Source organism: Corvus moneduloides, chromosome 6 (assembly GCF_009650955.1).
Source record: "Corvus moneduloides isolate bCorMon1 chromosome 6, bCorMon1.pri, whole genome shotgun sequence".
NCBI classification, from domain to species: Eukaryota; Metazoa; Chordata; class Aves; order Passeriformes; family Corvidae; genus Corvus; species Corvus moneduloides.
The window spans coordinates 2,034,998-2,062,564 of NC_045481.1; the positions used below are offsets into that span (position 1 = coordinate 2,034,998).

The window sequence follows — 27,567 nt, forward strand, 5'->3', positions numbered from 1 at the left end:
GCGCTGGAGGCGTCGTCGTGGAAGAGCAGGGCGCCATGGGCGCTCCCGGGAGCGGCGCGGGAGGGCCTTGCGGTGCCGCCCGGGCCCGGTGTGGAGGGGCAGGCGGCAGTGCCAGGGCCGACTGTGGAGCGGCCCACGGCGGCGAGACCGACGCCGCCAGGACACCCCCTGCATGCGCAGGGAAGAAAGGTGAAAAGTTCAGAAGGAGGAAGACCCTTTACTTCATCCCAGAGACCCCTGCCCACGAGCACCAGACGACCCTGCGCAAGCACAGCACAGATGTAAATGACTTTTGGGCTCGTTGTAATACGAAGTGAGGCTAGGCGGGGCGAGGTAATGATATGTATAGGTGTATTGGGAAACTTAATGACTATGGAACTTGTAACCCGATATACACCGAGCTGAATGCAGCTGTCGGCACGCATGGCTTTGGAGGAATTATCCCCCGTGTGTCCCAGCACTGGAATAAACATACCTACTTTACTTATTCCAGCGGTGGAGTCTTTTCCATATATCAGTCACCTTCTGAACCTTCACCCTCAGATCTGTCAGAGCCTGGTAATTCTCTTCCTTCTCCTCCTGCTGTCCACTTCTGCATTATATCATATAGGGACCCCCACGTATGGAGCAAGTCGACTACGGTCTTATCCCCGAACACGGTCTCATGAATTAACTTATCCCCTAACAGTTTCCAAGCTTCTGGGCTAAAGGCAGTGTCAGGGTCTGCTACAAAGTCACGTTCTACTGCCCAATTTAGCAGTTCACAGAGAGCCTCGTCACTTATGTCAGCTCCCGCGATCGTTATCACGGATTTGAAGGCAGAAAATACCGTGCTTTCTTTTGAGGATTTGTGCCCCATCTTTTCAGCTCAGGGTTCCGTCCCCGCGGCCCGGGGGATGCAGTTGCGGCTGTAGTACGCGTCGCACGTCACCAGATGTCGCTGCTGCACCGGGGACGGCGAGAAGAACGACACACAATTCAAGTCCAGGATAAAATGGGATTATTTAATTAATTACAAACTCGTTTATATAACTTGGATGGCAAGAATGGCTAAGGCTATTGGTCGCTTGACCATCCAGCTCTCAGAGTGATTGGTGGAATGCTATGACACCCATTTCAAAATGTTTTCTTCAGTGTACCATAACAAGACTGTGCATAACAAGTTTGCACCTGTGAGATAAAGTCGTGGTTTACAAAAACTCTACACTGTTTTCAGCTAGCTTGCATGAGAAAACTTCACAGGATGCTGGAAAGCTGGAGAATTTCTCTGCTGAAAGCTTTTCAGTATCCAGTCAATTGGAAAAAGAAGCTACATTTCTTTTTTTCAAGATCAACACAGTATTATATTCTGAGATTCCACAAACCCCAGTCGTTCTAATACAAACATTTAGGTAGAATTCCTGCCTGTGTCTGGCCAATGTTATAAATTACATTCATGATTAGTTTTGATAAAAACATTTTTGTAACTACAAGCAAGTGCCCTCACTCTTACCAGAAGTAGAATTCAAGGAGGAAACTTGCAGGAGAAGCTCTGGGAAGACTAAAGAAACAACTGGGTTATTGTTGCTCTGTTTTCCTGGGTGCCCTGCCTGTTGAGCCTGGGAAGCCACTGCCAGCACTTTGAAACCTTTGAGCTCTGTAAGTGCAGGAATGAGCCAGGTTTATCTCTGGAGCTGAGAACTCCCTGGAGCAGCCAGGCAGCCCCTCTCAGCCTGGGCTGCACCAACGCATCTTCCACCCAACCAGCAGCACAGTCACAGCTCCTCACAGAGCAGGGACTTGGGCCTGGGCTAAAGCAGGAGGGCCTGATGTATTTGGCAAGGTTGAGTTCTCCTGCCAGCTCTGAAATGGGGGTGACAGGCCAGAGTTTTAACATTCACACTGTAAGCACTGGATTGGGCTAATTCTGAACCAGGAGGCAATCAGCAGTTAAAGAAAAATGTATTTGCCTTTGTACACAGAACACTGAGATGAGCTTGGAGTTCTTTCTGCATCACTTCCCCTCCATCAGTGGCCCAGAGTAGAGGACACACCACTCTACATGTTGTGACTTTTAGTAGTTTAGTTTTCCACTGAGTATCCTCTGTTTATAAATCCTGGATGACTTTGAACAACTGAATTTTGATCTGTCCCCTGGTCAGATGTTTGGGAAGTGGTACTTTGATTTCCTTGTCTTGCAGCAGTTCTTCTTGCTGTCCAGGGCTGGGAGAATGTTGCTGCTGGTTAGCTGAGGCAGGTGCTGTAACTAAAGGAAAAGTTACACTGTGTGTATTTGTTTGGAATGGGAATAAAGCACGCATTTCCTTTTTCACTTGGAATATGAGCTATAAAACTATTCCTACTGTAATCCTCAATCCTACCGTACTTCTCAAGCTGAGAGTCATGGATCTGGGGTTCTGTGACGGGACGGCAAGGAGAGCCACTCATTAAAGAATTTCTTTAGGCAAGAAAAATAGTGCTGTTACATCCCAGGCCATAGAAATGGAAGAGGCAAATCAGGATTGACACTTTGTAGCACTTCTCCATCCCTCGCCTCCAACTTCCCAGCTCGGCATTACAGCTGCCCTGGGGAATGTTGCCCACAGGAGTAAAGAACTGTGGAATGAGTTGCATTGTGGGGCTGGATCTGGGGACTTGGGATGGAGTCTGAAAAAGCCAGAGCAGCAGGGAGACATTTGCTTGGCAACTCCAGCTGCAGAAACACCCAGTGCGTGGGGCAACGTGTGGAACGGAGCACGGGATCATGTCCCATCAGCAGTTACAAACAAAAGTGGTGTTTATTCTATCTCCATAATTCAGGATTAAAAATCACCAGAGTATCCAAAATTAAACCAGCCACATGAGTGTTTCCAGTTTGTTCAGCCCTCCTGCTGCTCTTTGTCAGGAATGCACATTCCTGGATGAACCTTATTGTGCACAGGGCTGCACTGTTTATCCCCAGTGCCCCACGGAGCCGCAGTGCAAAATCCAGTTTGTATGAGTTACTCTTTAGCCAGGGGGTTTGTTTTCTTCTCAGGATAAAACCAAGACCAGTCCAACACCCTCAGCTGCCAGCACAGCCCATCCCCTGGAGCCAACAAATGAACCAGCCCCCCCTTAGGCACGGAATATTAAACAGTATGGAAACCTTACCCCTGGCATGTGCTTCCGAGTCAGCCTGGCTGGTTTCCGAGTGCTTTTTTCATGTTCTTTCCCCAGCTCTGCTGCCTCCCTAAAGCTGTCAAAATAGGGGTGCTGCAGCAGCTGCTCACAGGTCTGCCTCTCCGCAGGGTCCATCCGAAGGCAGCCCTTAGTGAAGATGGAGGATCACACAAAACACTCATTTCGTGGGTCTGCACAATTCCATCTGCTCCCCACAGCCAATGAGTATTCCCACAGGTACACGTGTTGATAATTTTTTTAATGGATTCTAAGAGTGGCTTTTCAGAGCACGAAGCTTGAGGAGCAGCTAATTATCCAACAATTGCAAAAATTAATCATGGAATGGTTTGGGTTGGAAGGGACCTTAAAGATCATCTCATTCCACCTTCCTGCCCTGGGCAGGGACACCTTCCACTATCCCAGCTTGCTCCAAGCCCTGTCCAACCTGGCCTTGGACACTTCCATGGATGGGGAGTCCACAATTGTAGTAGGAATTGTGGCTCAAGGAACAGGTGCAATCACACTGCAAACCAGCTCTGTTTTTCAATGAATCTCTGATAACTCAGTCCCAAACTCTCACACCAGATGACATTTGTTTATCTCAGTGCAGGGCTCCTCCACAAGCTGGAGTTTTCTTACCTTCATGAGAGACAGAGCAGAATATGAAATATTGGGGAATTTCATTTCCAACGGCTCCTGGAGGGAAAAAAACCCAGTGAGTGGACTCATATTGGCAAACTTTTCATTCATCAGGGTACCAAGACCCAGCTTTCCACAGGAACATGAGCTGTTCCTCACGAAATGCCTCCATCCCTCCATGTGCTGAGAGCCTGGCATCACTGAGGATGTGCCTCCAGAAATGGAGGAAAGCAGCAGAGATTTTTTTGACTGCTTTTACACAGGCTGCAAGTTAAAATGTCATGAGAGGTTCAGCCACCTCCAAATAATACTCTGGTGCACACTGGCAAAGCAGAGGACAAAGCTTTTGAATAGGGAAAAAAACACTGCACAGCAAAGGACTGGGCAAGCTGGGGAAGGGAGGGAAGTGCAGCTGGAGGCAGCTCTTACCATGCTCTCCGGGTCTGGAATTCTTACCCCACTGAAGAACTGGTTGGTGCTGAACACTTGCTGGTGTCTGGGAATGAGATCCCCTTCGACCAAGAATTAAAAAAAACAAAACAAAACAAATTTGGATTAATTTGCTTAATTTTTCAATGCCTGCATTGAACAAGGTTGTATCCTCTAAGAGGGCTGATGCCATCCAAGAGAACATCTGAAGAGGTGGAATAACACCAAGGCAACGTTCTTTTGTGAAAGTTAGTGTCCATTTTGGCCATCAGTGATCCCACACCCGTGTGACTGTGCTGAAGGAAAGGCAGGGCCTCAAGCATTCCAGCTTCAGGAAAATTTAACTCCTTTTGGGTGAAATTCTCTTTGGACACTCCTGAGGGTGCTGTGGAACACAGCCCCACCTGAACCTGCTGTAGCTTTTCCCCAAGGCAGCGTTTTTGAAGCTTAGAGCAGCCCAGAGCGAGGAAAATGTTAAAATCAAATCTGTAGCAAAGGAGCCAGTACAATGCTGACTCCCATAATGGCACGGCTTCAATCAAGGAGCTTTGCTCTGTGAACACTGCCTTAGTCCAGCACCTGGATCCAACAATCCAATGGGAATCTCTTCTGGCTGAAACCCTATCATTAAAAATAAATTATAACTGCTTAACACTGGCATTAATGAATTCTGGAGGATGAAGCAATGAGTGATGAACTATTTTTCCAGCTAAGGAGCTTATCTGTTTAAAGCCATTAGCCACCTTTGTAGTTCTATAAGCTGCTCAGTTAAAATTGCAACTCTCTGTTCATTCCAACTAATTTCAGTTAAAAGTGGGGGGTTGTTCGCTGTCACCCAAGAAATCAGATGTTACACACCAAAATTGAAAAGAATCAATGGGACTGAATTCATTTAAGTGTTATGGGGGATAATGGCTCTTTTGTTTAACAAATAAATACTGAGTGCCTCCTAAAATTCCTTGATGAATAACAACAAACACGTGGAGCAGACAAGCTGTGATGTTCACACTCCCCTTCCCAGGCACACAGCCATCAAAAGGCACTGACAACACTTCTGAGACCTCCAAAGCTGGGATGAACCAAATCCAGCTGTTCACCGACCACTTTGCTTGGTACCAAACCCTGAAAAACACCTGGATTTTTAAACCTTTATGGAAAGCATTCCTGGTCCTTTCTGATACAGGCACCTCATTGATTTTGTCGCTGTGGAGACAGCTGAAGAAGTTCCTGTGCTCCCCTATCCCAGCAGTCACTGAGCCACCCCAAGGGACCAGGAGGGGCATCCAGTGGTCGCCAAACACATCCCACATCTTCCCTAATTTACCCAGCACCAGACCCAGCTTCCCAGAGGCCAGCACTGCTAGAGAGAGTGGAGGGATGGTTCCAGGCAGCCTGCAGGCAATGATCCTGCTTCCTCAGCCTGGTCCACTGGGAGCCTGTTAACACATGTACTTCAGGCCAGGAAAACCCAGCTCCTTCTTAAGGACAGGAACACGTCAAATAAACCAGCGCCTTCTAAAGGGAGAGATCTGCTAATTCGCCCCCTGGCTGCTCCCCATTCCCACCAGAGAGGGCATCCCTCCTGGGCAGGCTTTAATCCTGCCAGAGGCGTGGCTGCAGGGGGACGCTCACCCAGCGTTCTGCGGATGAGGTACAGCTGGTCCGCGTCCGACTTGCCCGGCCACAGCGGGACCCCGGAGAGCAGCTCGGCGAAGACGCAGCCGACGGCCCACACGTCCACGGGAGGGCCGTACTGGGTGTCCCCCACCAGCAGCTCCGGGGAGCGGTACCACCTGGTGGCCACGTAGTCGGTGTAGCAGTCACTGGGACCAGCTGGGTCGGGGTCAGGGGAGAGAGACACAAACAGGACGTGGGATCAGAGCGATGCAGACCAGCCCTCATCACTTGCTGCATGCTGGGGCACCTCCTGGGCAGGCCAGAGCTGCAGGAGCAGGGTGAGTCACTGGCCACTAGCAGAACCCAACTCTGGAAACACTCAGGATTTGGCAAAAATCAAGACCATGTTTTCCTCCAAATGAAAATGTGCAGAGTTCCACAGCAGGGCCCTGCAGCAGCCAGTGGGCAGTTCTCAGAGCCCATGGCTTGTCTGAAGAGGAGCTAAAAAAAAACAGATTAGGGGGTTTATTTACAACGGAAAATGTGAAGCCATTGTTTGCAGAGGCAGCCAGAGGGGCTCTTCCTGCCAGGGAGCTCCAGCTGTGTCTCCAACACCGCATAAACAACGGCTGGGCAGCTCCAAAACGCCCAAGGCCGACTTCCATCTCCCAGTGCCAGCACCCCCAGCGGCTCAGCCGCGCCAGCAGGGAGCTCAGCTTGTTTACAGATGTCACCTCGGTGTCTGGGCTCCCTCCCTGGAAGGTCTGGGAATCTCTACCCAGCCTTTAGCAGAGCTTCCCTGGGAAAACACACAGCTTTGTACATAGGATGGTTTGCAGTGCATCAGACACAGACAAGTGAGTGTTGGAATGGCTCATCCTACTCTCCGGGTACATAAAGAGTCAGCACTCACTCAGTATTCGAGCAAATCCAAAGTCACAGAGTTTGATGACCGAGTGCTTTGTTATCAGGATGTTTTCTGGCTTTACATCCCGGTGGATGCACTGGAAGCAGAAAAAAAAGCAAGGTTAGAAGTATTTAACCCGGCCCTCAGATAAATTCAGCCACACCTCCTTGCACACTGTGCCAGGCAGTTATTCCTGCTGAAAGAGAAGATGGAAGCATTTCTGAACAGCAGGACAATGACCTGTGCATAGCCCACCTTTGGGAAGAGACACTATGCAGGCTCCCAGCTTCAGCTGCCAGCTCTCTATCACCTGGACAACACAGAGTCAGCTCCCTGAACCCCGTGGGAAGCTCCTGGTGAATGATTTTGCTGGCAAAGCTCAGCAAGAGCTCTGCTCAGCACAGGTGAGAGACATCCAGACCTGTGTCCAGCTTTGGATTCCTCAATAGAGGGAAGATGTGACTCTGGTGAAGGCCACTGAAATTTAAGGGATTGGGGTGTCTGACATCCAAGGAGAGGATGAGGGAGCTGGGACTGTCGAGAAAAGGCTCCAGGGGAAACCCTTCAGTGTGCATTAATACCTGATGGGAAGGAGTAAAGGCTGAGCCAGGCTGTTCTTGGTGGTGCAGTGAAAGGAGAGAGCCCTTGGGCACAAACTGAACACACAGGAAATTCCATTTAAACCTAACCAATTTATTTTATCTTTTTTTACTGAGAGCATGGCCAGACACCCAAACAGATTGTCCAGAGTCTGTGGAGCCTCCAGCCTTGGAGATACTGAAATCCTGACTGGAAAATTTTCTGAACAGCCTGTTCTAGCTGAGCCAGCCTGACTGGGAGGGTTGGATGAGAAGATCTCCAGAGGCCCCTTCCAACATCAGCAATTCTGTGACTCTTTGGAGGTGATCTTGTCCTTCACAACAACCGAATTTCGGCTTGGCAAAGAATTTCTGCTGATCAAACTAACAAAGACCTTTATTTCTTTTGCTCTACTCAACTCACTGGGGTCTCACTCGTTGTCTCTCTCCCATCATCACCTCAGAGCAAACACCTTGGACTTTCCTCGCCAAGCTGGTGGTGAATTATTGTGTCTCCTCCTGAGGACTGCAGTGCTGCTTACTAAATCACTGTCACGGAGTTCCAGAAAGGGCAGCTGCATAAAACCTCATTACCTGTGATCTACAGCAGGTCAGGCTGCAGCATCTCATTGTTCCCTCTGCCCTCAAACTCCATTAAATCTTCAGACTGAGCAGGGGAACAGAAAAAAGATGCAAAATAACAAATCTTGGGAGCAGGAGAGACCTGTGGCCAAGTTCCTGTTGCTCAACTGGACGTAATTCTTTCAGCAAAGACAAAACATCCATTCCAGGGCCATCTCCTCCTCCACTCTTAAATCTCAAATGTTGGCAGATGAACAAAACCAAAGACAATTATAGCTAAGTTTGCCTAAAGAGCTTCTCCAAAAGGCTCCTTCTCCTTCCCTGCTTCTGAAAATGTTCCCACTAAAGCATCTGTCATGTACACAACTCGTGTCTCCCTCCAGAGAGCAGAAGAGGGGTTGTAATATGGGCTTACTGTGTCTAAGTTTTGAAATCTTTTCACTGGTGCCACGATTCAACCCCACGACAGCGAGCTGAAGGACTTTCTGTGAAATCAGCAGCAGTTTGCTCAGGTCCCAGCTGATGAGCTGGTAAGGCAGGTTCCTAAAGGTCAGCGGTAGTGCAGGGCCCAGGGATCACACAAGGATACATTCCCATTCCTCCTGGAAGCTTGTCTAAGGTCATTAGAGCAAATCATTCCTTGACAGCCAGCCCAAGGGGCCTGTGTGACAGTGAAGGCAGCTGTTGTGGGTATACACCAATGTTTCAGATGTGTTTCCTGTTGAAACAGGAAAATCCCCCTGACTCCATCCCATGAAAGCTCTGGAATCAGGAAAGTGCCAGCAGAACCCCCCTCTCCTCCAAGGCCACGTTCCAGCAATCGTTTGTGCTGGTCAGGGGACTCACACTGTGTTTATGGCAGAAGTTCACAGCCTGCAGGGTCTGCCAGGTTATGCTCTTCACCAGGTACTCTGGCACCCTGTTGGAAAAAACACAGCTGTATTTTGGCCATTAATAATAACTCCATTATTGCAGGGGAAATGAGCGCTGACATTGCACAGGGATCTCTCAGCAAAACCATCAGGGAAGTCAGGAAACACTTCCAAAGCTGGTCAGTGCAACAAGGCACGAGGATTTATGGCAGCTGAAGTGTGACTGTGTCTGGTACCACTGTCACAGCCAGCATGGGCTGCCACTGTGACCACACAGCAAAATGAGTCCGTATCAGATCCTGTCCCATGGCTGTGTTTAGCATCCACCATTCCTGGCAGTCCTGAAATGCCAGCAGGAATTTCTCCCTCAGCAACTCTCAGGGCTGGAACTGTTGGAGTATCCATGGTATAGACACATGGAATGCTGCCGTGGCACTGATTGTCCAGAGCGGAGAGGTGAAAAATGGGCCAGGGAAGGGTGTTCAGACAAGAGTATAAAAGCTCTGCTTTGGTCTGGATCCCCCTCCTTCCCTCCCACGGCTGGAAGCACTTCCCAGGTCCCTCCTCTCCTTTCTTTCAGTTACTGGGCAACAGTCCTTAAACTTCCTTGGCTGTCTGTAATGATCTTCAACAACCTCAGGAAAGGCAGAGGTGACAATCTTGGCACTTTCAAACTCAAACACGATTTTATTTAATGTGTTTAATTCTGAAAAGCTTCTGATCCCTAATAAAGAAAAAAATACTACCCAAAAAAATAAACCAAAACAATGCATGCCTGGGTTTTTCTTTCAAGCCTGGCTTTCACTTTCTCCTGTCAGTGGGACACTGACACTCTGCTGACACTGCTGTGGCAACACTAGAGATTCCTTCCAGAAACATCCCAGAATGATGGGAGTGCTGCTTTGACAGCTTGAAAAGGGGATAGAGTTGGTCAAATGAGCTGGAAACAGCACGTGCCCACCCATCTTAACCTGACCACAAAGACTTGACCATCTGCCCTAGCAAAGCTGAAAAGCAAAGCATGCAGCCAGCTGTCACATGCTCCTTCACACTGGAGTTGTTCTGATGAACAGTAAGCAAATGGGAAGCATTTCCTTCAAAGAGAGTTATCCACCCCCTCTTCAGATTCCAGGTGAACAGGTTCAGAGTGGGGTGACAGCTGCTCAGAGCTCACAAAGCCACGTGCTACCAGCAGCTCCATTCTCCCGGAGCTCCTCATCCGGGACAGAGGGAAAAAATAACAGGCTCTTTTTACTGAAGCCCCAACCAGTCTCCTGCAAGCAATTCACTTAGCCCCAGGCCTGTGAAGTGATTTATGGGCTTCTGCTTAGCATTTCCACAGCACCAAGGCACCGTGGATAATGAGGGACAATGTATTTAGTGGGAGTGTCCTTTACCAGGTGTTACAGAACAAACCCTGTGTGTAGCTCACGCTTGGTGCAAGCACCTGTTTGAAAAAGAATTTTTGCAGAGAGGAGGCACAGCTCCTAGGAACTCCTCCTCACTCTGGAGGGCTGAAAGTGTTCAAAAGTGTAGATGTGGCACTTGGGGAAAATAGTTTAGAGGTGAACATGGCAGTGCTGGATTAACAGTTGGACTCAATGGTCTCAGAGGGCTTTTCCAACATAAACAACTTTACGAGTCTCTGATTCTGTATTTGGGTGCCCAGTGACCCTGCCCCAGTGCCCACAGTGATGGGAGCAGTGAAAGGAGCAGGACACAAGCTGCTCCCAAGCCCTGGGGTTCGCTGCTCCCCTGGCAGCCACAGCTCTCCCAAATGCTCGGCTCAGCACTCCCGTCTCCGTGGTGAGCAGGACTGTGAGGGAACAAAGCTCCTACGCCATTCCTGTGGATGTCACTGTCAAACCACAGTAACAGAGACAGTCCTGGGCACTGGGCTGAGAAACCTCTCCTGTAATTAATGAAATTCCTCTGAAAAGCCACAGGGCAGCAACGACACGGACACCCCGGCCCCTGTGCTCAGAGCTGCCAGGGGAGAGGGGCCACTCACCCGCGGGGGTGCTTGTCCAGCTCATGCAGCACCGTGCGCTCGCAGAACTCGAACACCAGGTGCAGCCTCCGCTTCCTCCTGAACACCTCCAGCAGGTTCACCAGGTTGGGGTGTTTGAGTTGCTGCAACACACAGGGAGTGGACTGGTCAGGAACTGCACAGGGTGAAGGTGTGGGGGACAGATTTTTCCTGCAGGGTCACAATTCCTTAAGATGAACCCTTTCTACAAGCACAGCACAAGGTGAAGCACAGCTCAGCTGCAGCTCAGCCTCTGTGTACTTATTTTGGGGGCTGACCTAAATGGGTGGGCAACAAGCTCTTCCCAGCATTTCATCTAACCCTGCCCTCTGGCAGTGGGAAGCCATTTACCCTTGTTCTTGGATACTGGGAAGGAATGCAGGGTTGCTGGCTGTGAGGGTGCTGAGGCCGTGGCACAGGGTGCCCAGAGAAGCTGTGGCTGCCCCTGGATCCCTGGAAGGGAATCCCAAGGTTGGACGGGCTTGGAGCAACCTGGGATAGTGGAAGGTGTCCCTGCCCATGGCAGGAGGTGGGATGTGATGGTCTTTGGAATCCCTTCCAACCCAAACCATTCTGGGATTCTACGGTTTTAAGACTCTGCAAACTCTCACCCCCACCTCCCTTGGCTCCTGGCCACAAAAATCCCTCTGTCTGCAAGGTGTTTACTGTGCAGAAAAATGATTTAGCAGGCCCATCATTTTTTACTGATGAAACACAATCTCACTCCATCTCTGACAAACAGGAGTTACCTAAGCCAGGAAGTGCCTCAACAAACAAACAAAAAACCTGTTACTATTTACAGAGAAAAAGCTGAAAAGAGCCAAGCAGGTCTGCACTTGTCAAAATCAACAGTGCCCCAACACAGATCCTGCTGTGCCTGGCTGCAGTGGCTTTGGATCCTTAAGGACAATGCAGTTCCCATCGGCTTTACAAGGGACTTCTGCAATTATTATTCTCTTTTTCAGATTTTTAATACCACTTAAATCTTAATGTCTCTCTAGCACTGTTTACTGAAATGATGCAGCTACATGTCCTCTGTTTACTTTGGATAGGAGAAAAATTTAGGTTGCTGCTCCCCAAAATCTAACCGAAAATTAATTATGTTTTTTTCCTAGATGATTGTTTTCCTAGGATAGCAGGTGTACAAATCACAAGCACCCTGGAAAAAGTGCAAAGGGAACAGCTCCCATTTCTTGGAACACACAGCTGAGGGTACTGTCTGCCATCCCCCAGCAGCAAGTTTGTAACAAATAAAAGGAAATATTTTTTTTTAACACATTTCTAAAGCCTCAGGAAACTATGGAGACCAAATGAACACACGAGATCCAAAAGAGATGGGACAGAGTCCCAGCAGTCTGCAAATGTCTCTAAGCGTGAAGCAGCGGGCACAACCTTTGGCTGCAGAATCCTTGCCCAGAAGCTGGGAGTGTGAAAGGAAACCTTACCCGATCCTCTCCCCCTTTCTCCCGGGTCTCTTCGTGCTTGATAGACCTGGGCTGTGACTCACTGCAGATGCTCCCGTGTGTTTATGTCATCGGGAAAATAAAGCCAGAGGCTGAAGGAGTGACCCATTGCTGTGTGAGGATGAACTCTCACAGAGAAGTCAGGAAAGGATCAGCAAAGACAAGGCACTGCCTGGGCTCACTGGTGCCAGTTCTGCTGTCGCTTCCACGTGTGAATACTCGACCCTACACAGCCCCTGGCATTCAATCCACAGCTGGATCCACAGCACAACCAGGGGCTCAGAAAGGGCACTTTAAGGAGGAACTGGGGCAGATTTATCAACAGGGGGAGCAGAGAGAGCTGGGTCCCCTGGCTGTCCCCCTCCTCATGCTGTCCAGCCTCACTTTTTATCCATGTATTTTATACCGCCTCCAACCGCTCTGGGAATCTCCTGGACGCAGAGGGGTCTGTGACATACACCAAGGGCAGAGCTGTGCCCACACGGGCCAGGCCATCACTGCCTCCATGGGGGACGGAGCCTGGATCAATCCCTCTGTGCAGGGCACACCGTGACTGACCATGCTGATGCTCCTCCTGCAGAAGCCCGCAGGCACCTGGCGGCTGCTCATTGCCGTGTCCCACCTCATTGCCGTGTCCCAGCTCATTGCCGTGTCCCACCTCATTGCCGTGTCCCAGCTCCCACCCGCACCTGCCTGGCCTGGGCAGGATCACCTGGCATCACCATCCCTGCACAAGCGGGTCGGACATTCCCTGGCACCGGCTTTCTCCCAGAGGAACTGAATGACCTGGGCACTTTATGATGCTTCTTCACACCCGCCTCTTTGTTTACCCCCTCACGACACCCCATCACCTCACAGATGCCCTCACGCCCCGTCTCTTCATGGCTGCCCTCACACCCCGTCCCCTCACGACACTCTGTCCCCTCACTGCTGCCCTCACACCTCGTAGACTCACGGTGTCCCTTCATGGATGTCCTCACTCCCTGTCCCCTCACGCCCCGTCTCCGGCAGCTCCCTCAGGGCTCGCCGCCCCGCGCCGGGGCTCGCCATGGCGGGCACAGCCCGTGCCGGCAGCGGGGTCCGTCCCGCCGCAGCCGCCCACCTTGAGCATGCGGATCTCCCTCAGGGCGATCTTCCGAATCACCGGGTCTTCCTCGGACTCCAGGAACTTCTTGATGGCCACGATCTGCCCCGTGTCCTTATTGCGGCACTTGAAGACGACGCCGTAGGAGCCCTCCCCGACCTTGCTCAGTTTCTCGTAGCGCTCCATGGCCGGGGCGGCCCCGCCGCCCTCCGCCACCGCCTCAGCGCGGAGCCGGGGCGGGCCCCGGGCGGGGGAGTCTCCCTGGCGGGGACGGCCCCAGGAACCGCCCCGGGGACACCGCGAGGGCCGGGGCGGTCCCCGGGGGTGAGGGAAGGAGAGCGGGGCATCCCTGTGGCTGCTGCTGGGGCCCCATGCTGACTCCGCGCCTCACGATTCCCCTCGGGCTTCGTGCCCCGCAGCGCCGTGTTCATGGAATCACGGCACCACGGCATGGATTGGGCTGGAAGGGACCTTAAAGACCATCCAGCTCCACCCCCCTGCCATGATCGCGTTTTCTTTGCTCCTCTCTGCTTTTCCAGAGGATCTCTAGGTTTGACTCCGTTTTCCTGCAGGGTTGGAAGAGGGAGCCTTCCACAAGCTGCCTCAAGCAGCGCCCTCACTTCCCTCTGGCACCTGGAGGTTTCCCTGGAACATCTCCCCACTGCACGGTTCCAGTATCTCAGGTATCTGTCACTGAATGGGCTCCTGCCAGCAGCCACACCTTTCCGTCGAGCTTTTCCATCCCTGACCTTCCTGTTCCCTTTCCTGGTGCCCCCGTGTGGGTCCCTGGATCATCATCCCTTTCCTCATCCCCGGACCAAGGTGGCCTTTTGTGGTGGTAGTTGCTTCCAATATTAGATCTAAATGTAAGTGTGGGCATCCCACTCCATCTCACACTTCCTACCTCCCCAGTCCTTTCCAGAGGTGCTTCCCCATTCAGAACAAAGATCCACTCATTATTTTTCTTCCCAAGCCACATCCATCAGGGATGTGAAGTCCTCACATTCCAGCTGCCAAGACTGACCCCCAGAGATAACAATCTTCTGCAGAGGAGGAATATTGCTGTGCACTTATTTACCAGTGACTGGCAGTTCTTTATGTTGCCCAAAGGCACATTCATTCCATTATTTTTCCAACCTCCTTCTCCCTCTACCTCAGCAGATCCCTGAAGATCTGGGATACAGGTACAGCACCTGAAGCACCTGCAGCGAACAGCCAAAGCCTGAGGACAAGGTGTAAACTGCTCTAGATCCTGCCGAGGCTGAGCCGTGTGTTTTCCGACTCTAAGCAGCCCTTTGAAACCCACCAGACCCTGCTCTCCTCCCAGGAACAAGGCAGGCAGCCTCTGCTTTTCCAGCCAGCCAACTCCTGAGTGGTTCCTTGGTGATCCCAGGTGACTGGCAGCAGGGCAGGGCCGGGAATAATTTGCCCCAGCTACTCTGATTTCTCCCTCCTGTGCTATCCCGCTGTCCGTGCGAGCTGCTGCTGGCTCCCGGCAGTCTGCAGGACACAGAACAGCGGCGCCAGGCCCTTCCCACAGCGGCCACAAAACCTGGAGACCGTCTGGATTCTCCCGAGATTCCTCTGACAAGGTATTGTTCCCAGCAAGTCACCACACCACGGATCAAATAAAGCAGTTTATTTGGCATAGACTGTACGGCAACAGAAATTCCTGTGGAACAAAGCCTGGTTACACAAACTGAACGAGTGCAGTTATGAGTCTCAGTTACACCTAACAACTAAACAAGGTAAAAAAAGCACATTTCAGAGTCTCCCAGTCTTGTCCTTTCCATCCAGAGACACCGTGGCTCACTGATGCGTTGTACCTTTCTTCTTTAAAGAGATGTCAGCACAATTCCAGCTGTATTTTTCACTTACAAGGAATTTGGTTAGGAAATCCAAAGAGATTAATCCACAGACTGCTCTTCCCATGCTGTTTGTACTTCCAAGAGCTCTGGGAGCCTGTTTTAAGGCTTTCAAGTCGGGTACATGACCTCGTGCATCCAATAATTAAAACTTTGATAAGCAAGGAAGGAGGGGCTGAGCAAGCTTTTGCTTCATGACCCTCGAGCTCCTCCCATTAGGCTTTCTCAAGCCTGGTTTAAATTCCACAAAAAACAAAGATACAGACAATACCAGACTAAATTAAACAGTCAAACACAAATTATACTGATCAGAGTCACCGAGGCTGGCAGGGCTGACTATGGAACACACAAATCTGCTCTGTGGTACGGAACAAAAGTGAGGTTTTACACTAGGAAACAGCATCTTGCAGATCATGCCAAAAAAATGCCACTGTCTATGAAACCAGCAGAAAGCATTTCACAGCATGCCATTAGAAATGCTTCAACAGCTAAAAAAGGTTTGATTAAACGAGGACTTTCCTAAAGTTTATTCTTTATGATCCAGCAAAACACCAGTCATTCATGTCAAAGAAAAATACTTTCAGCTCGTTATTTCTGCATGACAGTGTCATGACCTAAGAGTTATTTACTCCAGTTATTCCCCATAAATATTTAGATTTTATTTACAGGTTTCTCTAGTCTTTTAGAGATCTCCTTTAAGTGTTTTCAAAGATGAGGCTGAAATTACCTTCTGTAGTGAATGAGGTAAATTAAAAAGTGTTTGCTCTACAATATCTACACCTGGTGCTTCACTTTGCCTTAATTTTTGTTTTAAAGTCCCTGTAGACCAGGAGTGGCACCATTTGAGGTTAATCAACAGTCACTGTTACCTGTGGAGAAGAAATTTCAATACTAGAGAACTCCTTTAAAAGACAAAAATCACACGTCCTGCTTTTAATACTGCTGATCCAATTCCAGCTGACCACCCTTCAAGCACATTTTTCATGCTCCCTGGAGTGATTTTTAAATTTTATCTGTACACTTACTACTTACTAAGCTTTGACACAGTGTCAGAACTGAAAAGCTCGACTTAATTTGGATGTCAAGCCAGCAAGAATTAGTTTTGAATGACAGTGGCTAAAATGCTAAATGTGTGCAGGGCTATTTTCCCCTCTGGACCTTCCCAACTTGCAGCTGTCCTGAGTAACGAGACATCCCTGAGCCATCACGTGGGCCCAGACAATTCCCTCCGTGTTAAATTATGGATCACGGAGCCCGATGCCAACGCAGACAACACAGCACCAACGCACTCCCAGCTGTCACACCCCTTTACTGCTCTGCTCACATGACCTGGCAATTCCAGCCTCTCCTTCCTAGGCAGCAGATCTCAGGAGCTGAACAGGCAGCTGCCTCCTGCAGCATTTTATTAAAAACCCCTTCAATTCAAATGTTTCTGAGCTGCTACTGCACCTGCCCAAGGACTGTTCACATCAAAGCCAGCAGGGTAATGTGAGGTAGTAAAACCAGATGCTCTCCTGGAGTCAGTCTATATTTAATGGTACCTCAAGAATTTTAATTAATGAGGAAGACAAAAGGAACCGATGCGACTCTTCAATGGAGAAAGAGAAAGGAAAAAAATGCAGGTGACCAAACAGAGAGAAAGTGATCAAAGCTTGGATATAGAATACTGGTTCTTATCATGTTTATTTACACTACACAGCTGGGGCAGCAGCCATTCCCAAAGCACTGGCTGGCAGCAGCTGGAATGCTGCTCAGGCTCAGCTGTGGCTCCAGGCTCCCCTCTGGAATAGCATAAATAAACTACACGTCGTGGGCAGTTGGATACATGATACTTTCATTCATTAAGGATGATGACCTGCTACAATTTCCACTTCATGTCACAAGGCTTATCCCTAATTTATGAAAATAAAGCATATATGTTTTGTACATTTTTATATATATATGTATAAATATATATATAAAAAATACACACTGCCAGTCAACTTCACACACACACACACACACACACACACACACGGATATTGTACTCAGCCACCCAGGAGCAACAAGTCTGATATCAATATTCTACTTTTTGTACACACACCCTACTAGGAAGTAAGAAAATCCCTTTTATGGCAATTCTGCAGGCAGAAAAATCAGTACAAAATACTTTGTTGTACAAAAATGCTTTTTTTTTTTTTTTTACAAGATCACCCAACACGGTAACACACCCCTCAGTAATGCACTACATCCCTACAAGGAAAAAGAATCATCAAATCTTTATACAATGGTAAAAAAAAAAAAAAAAAAAGTAAGCTGCTCTGCAACCTTCCTTTGCTAAAAGTTAGACATTACCCCATCCTAGCAGCAGATTAATAAATAAGGATTAAATAGTCTATTATACAAAGCCATACCCAATGGCAGATTTAAAACCAAAAAGCTTTGCAGATACTTCCACTTCCTACACAAATCTTTGTTTTATTAAGAATAAGACTCAGTATAAAACAGGGCAACAGCCAGCACTAGATCTGTATCTACAGAATAAAAGGAAAATCCAAGGGAAGGAAAATATTTAACAGTTTATGGCACCTTTACTGCAGAACATGTTTCAAGGCTCTGTTTCCCTAGAACTAGTGAGTAAAGGGCTCTTTATCTCAGCTTTTATTAAGCAAACTCGATATAACCAACCACACAGTGGCAAGAGACAGAACCAGCTGTTCCCAGCTGCAAAAATGGATTGATTCCCACCCCAAAAACCAACACAATTCCGGTGTCAAGGCAAGAAACGGCAAGTCCCGGTTTCCTGGCGCCCCTGGGTTCCAGTGTGGCCAATTCCCTCTGTTGTCTGGTGGGTGAGTGTTGCTCAGTAACTGTTTTCATGTCCAGCCAAGATGTAGAGGTTGCTGTGAGCTGTGGGGTTTTCCGTGGGCCTGCTCTCCAGCACAACCACTCTGCAGCCAAACACAAAGGGGATCCACGTGGTTAGGGGCAAAAACCAGCTCCTGGTGTAACTCCTGAGGAGGAAACTCAGGGGTTTGTACAGACTGGAGATGGAGGTTCCCCAAAGTATCTTGGGTGTTTCACTCTTTTAACAGTTCCCTCAATTTCCAGCATCACTTCTGATAAAAACACTGAAGGACGAGATATAGTGGAAGGGTTGGAACTGGATTATCCTTCCTTCCAACCCAATCCGTTCTGTAATTCCATGATCCTGTATATGTTTATCCCTCCTACATCTTAGGATAAGCATCAGCCACTAACCTCAACAGTTCTCCTCCCTCCTAAATATTACCTGATGAGCTCATAGGGATCACTCAACCTCATCTCTGCCTTTGTCCTGCTGGATCATGATCCTGTGAGCTGCTCTGGAAAATTATTTTCTCCCCATCTTGGCACACTGACCAATGCTGGACTTTGACCATCAGCTGGTGTGGTTGGGCCTTTGACCTCCCCTCTCCCTTCCAAATGCTGAGCATTTCTCTGCGCCAGTTCCTGTTGTTTTTAGGATTAAACTTATCTCTGCTTTTTGCTTTCCTCAAAGAGTTTTCAAAAGAAGTCTCTGAAGAGCCTCTGTCCCTGATCCTCACCTCCGCACCCGAGCAGCTCTAGGGTGATCCAAGGTAAAAAGGTGATTCCACATCTCCTTGCTGGAATGGCAGGAAAGACTCCTGCTCCATTTGTAGAGAGATGGAAAATACAAACCAAAGGGTTTGGCAGTTCCAAGGCCAGGTGAGGGAGCAGAGATCAGGGATTTGAGAGCAGGAGGTGTTCAAGGCTCTGAGCCAGCTGGTCTAGTGGAAGGTGTCCCTGCCCAGGGGTGGAACAAGATGACCTTTAAGGTCTCTTCCAACCCGAACCAGTCTGGGATTCTGTGGTTGGAAGTGATTGCTGGACTCATCCCTATCTATTCCTACATTTATCCCTCTGGCTGGCTGAGAATCCACAAGTGAACATGTCCAGCCTGGAGCCTGGGCCAGCTTCTGCTCAGGTTCCAAACCTGGGGGCAGCTGGAAGGCTTCAGCTGGATGTTATGGATAATGTGTGGACTTGGATAACTGTGATTAAAACCCAAGTGGGATCTAGTTTGCTCTGCTATTTCTAGACCAGCAAAGATTCTCTTTAACAGAGTGCTGCCAAGGTAATTCCCAGCTCACCAGGACAATCCAAGCCAGGAGCAGGCTTTTCCAGAAGAGCACTGGGCACCCTGCAAGCCAAGAGCATCTCTCCTCTCTCCCTGACACTTGGTGCCCACAGACAGAGCCGTGCTGGGCTGGAAGCCAGGCCCAGCTGGGAACTAGAAAAGCTGGTTTAAATAAAACAAAAGGTTTCTGTTTCTGCAGGGAGATTACCTGTCTGACCCCAGCAGGCGGAAAACCCTGGTTTCATCGGATATCTCCTGGGTCACCTGCAGAAAAATGCAGATACTGAGATCCATTTCAACAGCAAAATGAAATTTATTGGTCTGAGTTGGAAGGAAAGAAATGTTCAAATGCAATTTAATGCAAAGTACAGGACTGAAATGGATAAATGGATGTTAAGCATGGTGGAACATGAACACTCTCACTTGGGAAGCAGAGAGAGAAGCCAAAGGATCCAGTGGTAAATAAGAACAGGAGGAAAGACACCTGGAGAGGCTGGAGATCACTTACTTCATCTGACTTGAAGCTCTTGCCCTGCATCCCATGTTTCCAGAAGGCCAGCACGCTGTCCTGAAGGCACACTGCAAAAAAAGGAGCACAAATCACACCCCATTCCCTGGATCCTTGTTTTCCTAATGCCTCTGGAGAGCCCTCCAGGAAGTGTGTAAACAAACACTGCCAACCAAAGCCCTGTGAGTTGCTGGAAATGACACATCACCTGAATTATTACAGTTACTTCAAAACAGATGATGGAAAATGGGAGTTTTCCATTTAGGGACAGAGACAGCACAGAGCTGCCAGCTCTGAGTGATTTAATTCTGTGATTCTGAAAGGTTATTACAGCAGAAATTCTTGTTTGACAGCTACAGTTCAAGTTCTAGAAGCAAGGCTCCTGTCCTAGTCTAAAGACAGCAGCTTGAGAGTTAGGTTCAAATATTATTACCCTGACTATAAAAAAATGGATGTGCTATTACTTGAAATAAAATCTTAACTTTTAGAAGACTAACACAGATTTATGGATTACTAAACCACTTTTTCCTCCCCAAATTTTGTTCTCATTGCTATGGAAATGACCAGAAACCAGTCAGGCTTTCAACAGTGAGTTCTTAAACCCCTGAAAGACACCAGAGAAGCAAATCACTCACCCACTGACTCGATGCAGAAATCAAAGCTCAGCTCAGAAGCCAATTTCTTGCTTGACTTCAATTTCCCTTGTAAATTCACTATTTTCACAAATTCTCAAGAGAAAGAGAAAAACCACCATTAAAACCCACTGCTGAAAAGGATTTAAGTGTAAAATACTCATTTAATCTTTCAGGCACAAAGAAATACCCAAACTTAACATCTACAGCATTTGCCTAAAATGAACCCAAGAGCATCTTTCTCTCAAATACAGGAAACTTTGTACCACTTGCTGTGGTTTTAGACTCTCCTGCCAGAGTGATGCACACATGAAGAGAGGAAATGGAATCACAAAAACCAGAGTGAAATCCCACTTATCCAAACTATCTTTTTTGGAAATATTACAACACAAATTAATAATGTAGGGAGGAAAATGAACTCGTGGTGGAGTTAAAATCAACAACTGTGGCAACCCAAGTTTTGCACGAGGTGTAAGTCAGTGATCCAAGAGAGTTCTGTGTTACTCACTGTCCAGGCAGACCAGGACAGTGTCTCTTTCCAGCTGTGTCACGTGAATGGCATCCAACTGCTGATTGCCTGGGGAAAAATAAACTGGATTATTTTCTATTTTATAGCACATCAAAAGACTCAGCCCCCCCAAGCTCTTTTCATGGTGATAGTTGTTACTCTGATATTTTAAAGGCTCTAAGATCCCAGAATGTTCTGGGAGAAGCACAAAGCTCTCTGTTCAAAGCAGGTATTTAATAGGAAAACGCAACTTTTACTGGATAAAATACATTTCATGCTGCAGTTCAGCACAGCTTCCTCCATAGAGAGGCACCACAAAAAACAAAAGGAACCATCAAGGGAATTATAATTCCTAAAAATCCTCTCTTTTCCCATAAATCCACATCTGGAAAGATTATTGTGATGATATAAACTAGTTTAATAGGTTTTTTTCTAGTTTTTACTAATGAAGTTGTTCCTAGAGCTGCTAAAAAGCAATATTTAAAGATAAAAATAACCCAAATCTGTAATTTTTAAGAGTCAGCTGAAGATAACAACCCTCCCACAAGGGCTGGAAGATGGACAGGAATCCATTTCTGGGAGTTTTAATGCAGGAAAGGAGAGGAAAGAGCAGGATCCTGGGAAACAGAATGGAACCACAAAGGAGAACCCAATCAGCAGGGTCTGATGGGTGTTTAAGGAAATTTAGAAAATAAAAGGTGTTTTGTAAGGACAGTTTGTACTGATGTGGGCAGGTCAGCACAACACTGAGAATCCCAGAATCACAGAACAGCTGGGATTGGAAGGGACCAGGGACCTCAAAGCCCATTCCATTCCCACCCCCTTGCCATGGGCAGGGACACCTTCCACTGTCCCAGGCTGCTCCAACCCTGTCCAACCTGGCCTTGGACACTGCCAGGGATCCAGGGGCAGCCAGAGCTTCTCTGGGCACCCTGTGCCAGGGCCTGCCCACCCTCACAACCAGGAATTCCTTCCCAATCTCCCATCCATCCCTGCCCTCTGGCAGTGGGAAGCCATTCCCTGTGTCCTGTCCCTCCAGGCCCTTGTCCAAAGTCCCTCTCCAGCTTTTCCTGTTGGCTCCCCTCAGGTTCTGACAATCTGGGATCAGCTTCCATCTGCTTTAGGCAGAGAAGCTGCCAAGCCTAAAGGGTCTCCAAATGACTGCAAGGAAGGGATATCCAACATTCCCAGACAACAAAATAGCTGGAAGAGGAACCCAGAGCCTCACCTGCCCCGATCTCTGTGAACCACGAGGACGCAGAGTTCAGGTTGATTGTCTCAAACTGCACCACCTGGTTGGGCTCTGTGCCCTTGGAGATGGCCACACACACCATGGGATACTCCTGCTCTGGGATCACCAGCATCTCAAACACATTCAGGGGGCTTGGCAGGGGGAAATCAAAGTGCTGGGAAAACAAAACATCATCAGGCCTCTGCGAATTTGCTTTTACCTTGAAATGACTCTGCAACAACATGCACAAAGTCTAAATATACAGAATTTTTACTGCTGCTGAGAGTGCTTTTGAAGGCTGGGCAGAGGTGGATCATGGTCTGTTATTGCCAGTGCTGGGCTTGATCCAGCACTTAAATGACTTTTATATTACTTAAATTACTTCAGTCACAAGATTTTCTGAGTCAAAATGTGTCCAGCCAGACTTTCAAGTGCTCACAACCCACAAAAAGCCGAGGTGTACTTTCCATCACAAACTCTGGAAAGGTTATTTCAACAACTGTATAATTATTCAACTAAACTAAAAGTAAATGCTTACCTTTATTAACATGAATTTCTGCATTGGCTCATACCACTGGAGTAGAACAATTCCAGACTGCAATGCACCACACAGGTACTTGTGGCCTGTGTATGGATTTCGTACTATATAAAATAAAAAAGCCCAGAAAAGAGTAATTTTAAAGCCCTGCAAGTTCAAAGTATACTTGAAAAAATAACCCTACAGCTATCTTTACAAATGAGTTAAGAAATAGCATTATAAAATCATACCATGGCATGATTAGGCTTGGGAGGGACCTTAAAGCCCATCTTGTTCCATCAGTTTCCCACTGTTGCCTTGTGGCTTCCCATCCCAACATCCACAATGATTAATATTGTGCTACATTCCAGATAAATTCAATTACAGCTTTAATTAATAACCAGTTGCATTCCTGGAGTCCCAGTTCAGAGGTCACACGCTGAGTGGGCAGAAAAGCTGCAGTGCCTCTCCCTGGGGCTGTGGGAGCCAGGAGGGAGAGCTCGGGGTCAGACTGGCCTTGAAATAAAGCAATTCCCAGGCAGAGAAGGTGGGAAGCCCCCAGGGAGCTCTGATAGCTCATGGAATACATGGGACAGGGTTTGGGGGTGGCTTTTTAAGCTCAGTTGGGCACAGGAGCAGCCTGACTTCAGGAATTATTTGTAAATGTGGCTGTTGTGGGCACTTCAGATGAGCTGAACAGGATCTCCAAGTGTGCAGCTGAACACTTTATATTCATTTTTAGGGGTGGAAAGGTACAATTTGCAGATGTGACACTTGGGGATGTGGGTTAGTGCTGGGCTGGGCAGTGCTGGGGGAATGGATGGATGATCTTAGAGGGCCTTTCCAGCCTTCGTAATTCCATGACTCTGATTTCACACAGCACCAGGGCCAGTATTGGAAAGGACAAACATTCTGTAGGCAGCCCAAGCTGAAAATCCACAACTTCACAAGCTTTAACCCCTTCTGTGCACTTCAAACTGCACTGATGGCTTTGCCCTCGCCGGGCTGCCAGAATTTTTATTCCTACTGATCCTTTCTTGGCGGAAAATATTCAAGTTTTCCTCACTATAAGTTGGAACTGGATCACACCTTGAGCCAAGGTGACAAGGGGAAAAGGCTGTTTGTGGATGTGCCAGGGGTCTGGGAAGAATTTAATCCCAATATCCCATCTATCCCTGCCCTCTGGCACTGGGAAGCCATTCCCTCTTGTCCTGGCACTCCAGGTCCTTGTCCAAAGTCCCTCTCCATCTTTCCTGTAGCTTCTTCAGGCACTGAAATGCCCCAGTTAGGTCACTCTGGAACATCTCCAGGCTGAACTACCCCAATTCCCTCAGCCTTTTGTCTGAACAAAGAACTAACTCCAAGTTTCTTAAAAAGAAATGAATTTCAGACATGCCATGGCCAGGGACAAAGGCCAGGGGAATAAATGGCAAAGCTGAATTTGTCTGCTCACCTATACAGCATTTGTGGCATCCTTTTGTGTCAGGGATCTTGGTCGTTAAGGCAAATTTCCTGGAACAATAATCACCAAAAAATGCATCAACAACAGATGTCAGGGCCCTTCATGCACCAACTCAACAGCCCCAACACAATTTATGGCTATTTTCACTTATTAATAATTTTCTGTAAGTGAAAGATTTGTACCTTGGTAATATTTTGTCAGGAAATCTGTGGGTTTGAATATGAGCAGCTAATCCTGTTTTTTTGGCTTGTTCAAACAATGCTATTAAATTATGGGAGTAGAGCTGGAATGTTTTCCCTGTAAGAGAGAAAAGCAAAGTTGACATCTCAGCCAGTCCTCCAGCATAGAACTGCAAGGTTCAGGAAAATGGAGGTATGGAAAAATTACCTTCTAAAACAGGTGTCAGGTAGGTCAAGTCCAGATATGAAGAAAAAGAAAATAACATAAAAATGATAATGAATATAGAGAAGATCAGAGCTCATTTCATTACAGTTAGTTTTATGCAAACATTTTTAAAAGGCTGTAATTATAAACCAACAATTAATTAGATCAAGATATTTTCTTATCTATAAATCAAGACAAGTGTTGTAATACAAATTCTGCATGTTTAAAGGCACAGTGCTACCATCAGCCTCCATCCCACAGTGCCTGATTCCTGTCTGGAATGTTCTATTCAGGACAACTGATTGCCCAGGAATCAGTGTATCCAAGCAGCAAAACTGCTGGATGAGCAGTACTTGAAAGCCACCTCATTGTCCTTCAAATGGACACAGATTTTGTTTTAGGACCACAGAATCCCAGAATGGTTTGGGTTGGAAGGAACCTTAAATCCCATCCCAGCCCTGCCATGGGCAGGAACACCTCCCACTGTCCCAGGCTGCTCCCAGCCCCAATGTCCAGCCTGGCCTTGGGCACTGCCAGGGATCCAGGGGCAGCCCCAGCTGCTCTGGCAATTCCAGCCCAGCCCCTCCCCACCCTCCCAGCCAGCAATTCCCAATCTCCCATCCAGCCCTGCCCTCTGGCACTGGGAAGCCATTCCCTGGCTCCTGTCCCTCCAGGCCTTGTCCCCAGTCCCTCTGCAGCTCTCCTGGAGCCCCTTCAGCCCCTGCAAGAGGCTCTGAGCTCTCCCTGGAGCCTTCTCTTCTCCAGGCTGACCAAAATACCTTGTGTTCAACCATGACTTTAAATGTTCCTGTTTGTTTATAACTGCAGTCATTTCTCCTCTGTTTACACTCACCTGACAGGGACATTAAGGTGTTGTTGATAACGTACAGCCAGGTGCACTTTCGGGGAAATAACTGGAAAAAAGAAAAGAATTCCATTAATAGAAACATACAGGAATTTTCTGCTGTGATTTTCCCTGCCTGCTCCACCTCCACCACCATTCCTGCAGGGATCCACACTGGAGAAAATCCCATCTTCCTGTTTATTCACTGTTTTGGACCCTTAGCCCTGCACAGACAGACCATGGAATATTGGAATAAGTGTCCAAGGCCAGGCTGGACATGGCTTGGAGCACCCTGGGAGAGTGGAAATGTCCCTGTCCATAGCAAGGGGTGGGACTGGATGGGATTTAAGTTCCCTTCCAACCCAAACCATTCCATGATTCCAGAACACTTTGTCCTGTGTGCCACTCCCATGTGCAAAGTAAGAAAAGAGGTGCAGGAGAAAGTGTAGAAAGAAGATCCAACTGTTTGGACACAAACCCTGAGTATCTCCCAGCAGTTTCCTATTTAACAGAACAGCTCTGGCTTTATTCAGTATTTCCACTGAAAAGCTACAAATGGAATAAAAATATACTCCTGGAATTGGGAGCTATTAACCTTGGAGAGACAGGAAGCCCTCTGGAAGATGCAAGCAGAATTAGAAGTTGGAGAAGCAGTTCAGAATGTGCATTTGGAGGGGAGAAATCATCAAATGGATAAAAGGAAATGTGGGAACAAGTGGTGTGGCAGAAGCCTCTGGGGTCTGAGGTGGTTACACCTGACCTCTGCCAGCTGGGAATGCTCTCCTGGAAAAGGAAACTTTGTTTGAAGTGCACTGAATGTTCTCCCTACCCACCACTGGCACAGCCAACCTTTCAGTGGGATACAAAAAACCACGTGGAAAAGCCCAGAGAAGATTGTTAGATTAAATAATTTAGGAAAACATACAAGGAATGAGATTCCAAGAACATCCTGACTCTAAAATACCAGATTTAAGACCATGACTGCATGAAGTGGCTTTGGAAAGGGTTAGAGATTCCAGGAAAAGCTTCTTGAGGATAACAACAGCAGCTGAATTCAGCGATTGAGGGCTTTGGTAGCATCCAAGGAGCTGCAATGTGCCATCTAGTGGGGATGGAACAGAGGGACAAAGGACAGGGAACTGTTCTCTAAGGAGAAGAAGATTTAACAGCAGAGTTACACAAGCAGCAACTAAAAAATACAGGTAGGTCAGGGAACAAATAATTGTCAGGTTTTCATTACTGGCTTTGATGGGAATCATTTAAGCCCCAGAGCCTGGTATCCACCTTTTCCCTCCAAAGCCAAACTTCATTGCTTCATAATATCCCCAGATCTATTCCATGTGTTCAGCCCACCAGAACTCACCTGTTCCATGGTTGCTTCATGAAGTTCATTCAAGTTTAGAGTGTAGATTCCTTCTTCAGTTCCAAAGATGATGTACTGATCTAAGAAATCAGGGAAAGGAATTATTCCGTTCCCACTTTGGGAGGTTTCAAATGCAAACCTAAAATAAGTTTACAAATTGATTTCTTTCCCCATCACCAGACCTAAAATAACTACCTTTAGTATCTGGATGTATCCATGAAGTTGCACAATTAATCTTCAAAGGACAACCATCAAATACTTTGGAAAAACAGGCTCCCATCTGAAAGACACCAAAACTGAAACCTGAAACGAATTTAGAGTGTAAGGAGTTGACTTCCTGGCCACTCACACGCAGCTGAATTACACACAGCCTTCCACTGCTTTTAATTTGAATCCCTGGACATTCAAAAATGCAAAGGGGGCTCAAAATGGTATCAACAGCTTTAGTACCTACTGGGTAAGAACAATAACCCTGGAGGGATTTAAAAACCATGTGGATGTGGCACTTGGGGACATGGGGCAGTGGTGGTCTTGGCAGTGCTGGGGAAGGGTTGGACTCGGTGATCTCAGAGGGATTTTCCAACCTAAATTATTCTATAATTGTAAGACTATTGCCTATTATTTATTGAATATAACAAACATGAATATTGAGTGCTTATAAAATGGCACATGAAGGGAAAACAGGCAAAAACACCCTCTCATCACTACCACCTTTTCCCACTTCTCTTCCTAAGCAGGGGCTGCCACTGGAGATCACAACTCACAGAGCCAGGGAAGCCTCCAACCCTTCCC

The 27,567-nt window shown here is 47.8% G+C and overlaps 2 protein-coding genes and 1 long non-coding RNA gene across 6 annotated transcripts in view; 1 reads left to right on the top strand and 2 right to left on the bottom strand.

The window, feature by feature from the left end:
* Window positions 1–983: 983 nt before the first annotated feature.
* On the bottom strand, window positions 984–13,610 carry CDKL1 (cyclin dependent kinase like 1). 2 transcript variants are annotated; one of them, XM_032110969.1, is made up of 9 exons: window positions 13,360–13,610; window positions 10,777–10,898; window positions 8,740–8,812; window positions 6,740–6,830; window positions 5,842–6,042; window positions 4,210–4,292; window positions 3,781–3,837; window positions 3,133–3,288; window positions 984–2,245 (listed from the first exon to the last, which is right to left on the bottom strand). In XM_032110969.1, exons 1-9 carry the CDS (start codon window positions 13,525–13,527, stop codon window positions 2,138–2,140), a joined length of 1,059 nt encoding a protein of 352 aa, XP_031966860.1. In that variant the 5' UTR covers window positions 13,528–13,610; the 3' UTR covers window positions 984–2,137. The 2 variants fall into 2 exon arrangements, with proteins under 2 accessions (XP_031966860.1, XP_031966859.1); XM_032110968.1 differs by having other exon boundaries at window positions 5,842–6,054; window positions 13,360–13,597.
* A 35-nt stretch (window positions 13,611–13,645) lies between these two features.
* Window positions 13,646–17,107, top strand: LOC116445003. The gene is made up of 2 exons (XR_004240617.1): window positions 13,646–14,024; window positions 14,500–17,107. It is a non-coding gene; the product is annotated as an uncharacterized LOC116445003 (long non-coding RNA).
* The window catches only part of MAP4K5 (mitogen-activated protein kinase kinase kinase kinase 5), a 55,187-nt gene continuing 42,585 nt past the window's right edge, over window positions 14,966–27,567 (bottom strand). For all 3 annotated transcript variants that reach the window (XM_032110966.1, XM_032110967.1, XM_032110965.1), the window contains 13 exons: window positions 26,971–27,055; window positions 26,776–26,855; window positions 25,422–25,482; window positions 24,572–24,574; window positions 24,367–24,481; window positions 24,176–24,234; window positions 22,744–22,847; window positions 22,203–22,380; window positions 20,975–21,043; window positions 20,470–20,562; window positions 19,835–19,905; window positions 19,535–19,590; window positions 14,966–18,136 (listed from right to left, as the gene is read on the bottom strand). In XM_032110966.1, coding sequence (XP_031966857.1) covers window positions 18,049–18,136; window positions 19,535–19,590; window positions 19,835–19,905; window positions 20,470–20,562; window positions 20,975–21,043; window positions 22,203–22,380; window positions 22,744–22,847; window positions 24,176–24,234; window positions 24,367–24,481; window positions 24,572–24,574; window positions 25,422–25,482; window positions 26,776–26,855; window positions 26,971–27,055 — 1,062 coding nt within the window. In that variant the 3' untranslated portion in view covers window positions 14,966–18,048. The remainder of the gene's footprint in view (window positions 18,137–19,534; window positions 19,591–19,834; window positions 19,906–20,469; window positions 20,563–20,974; window positions 21,044–22,202; window positions 22,381–22,743; window positions 22,848–24,175; window positions 24,235–24,366; window positions 24,482–24,571; window positions 24,575–25,421; window positions 25,483–26,775; window positions 26,856–26,970; window positions 27,056–27,567) is intronic.

Bases quoted from the DNA above. Each gene is read 5' to 3' on its own strand.
- CDKL1 (XM_032110968.1), bottom strand. From the start codon at position 13,527: ATGGAGCGCTACGAGAAACTGAGCAAGGTCGGGGAGGGCTCCTACGGC. The intron at 6,831-8,739 runs GTGAGTCCCCTG...TTCTGCTTCCAG, and splicing joins ACTTCTGCCATAAACACAGT to TGCATCCACCGGGATGTAAA. The intron at 3,289-3,780 runs GTAAGAAAACTC...ATCTTCACTAAG, and splicing joins CTGCTCTGTCTCTCATGAAG to GGCTGCCTTCGGATGGACCC.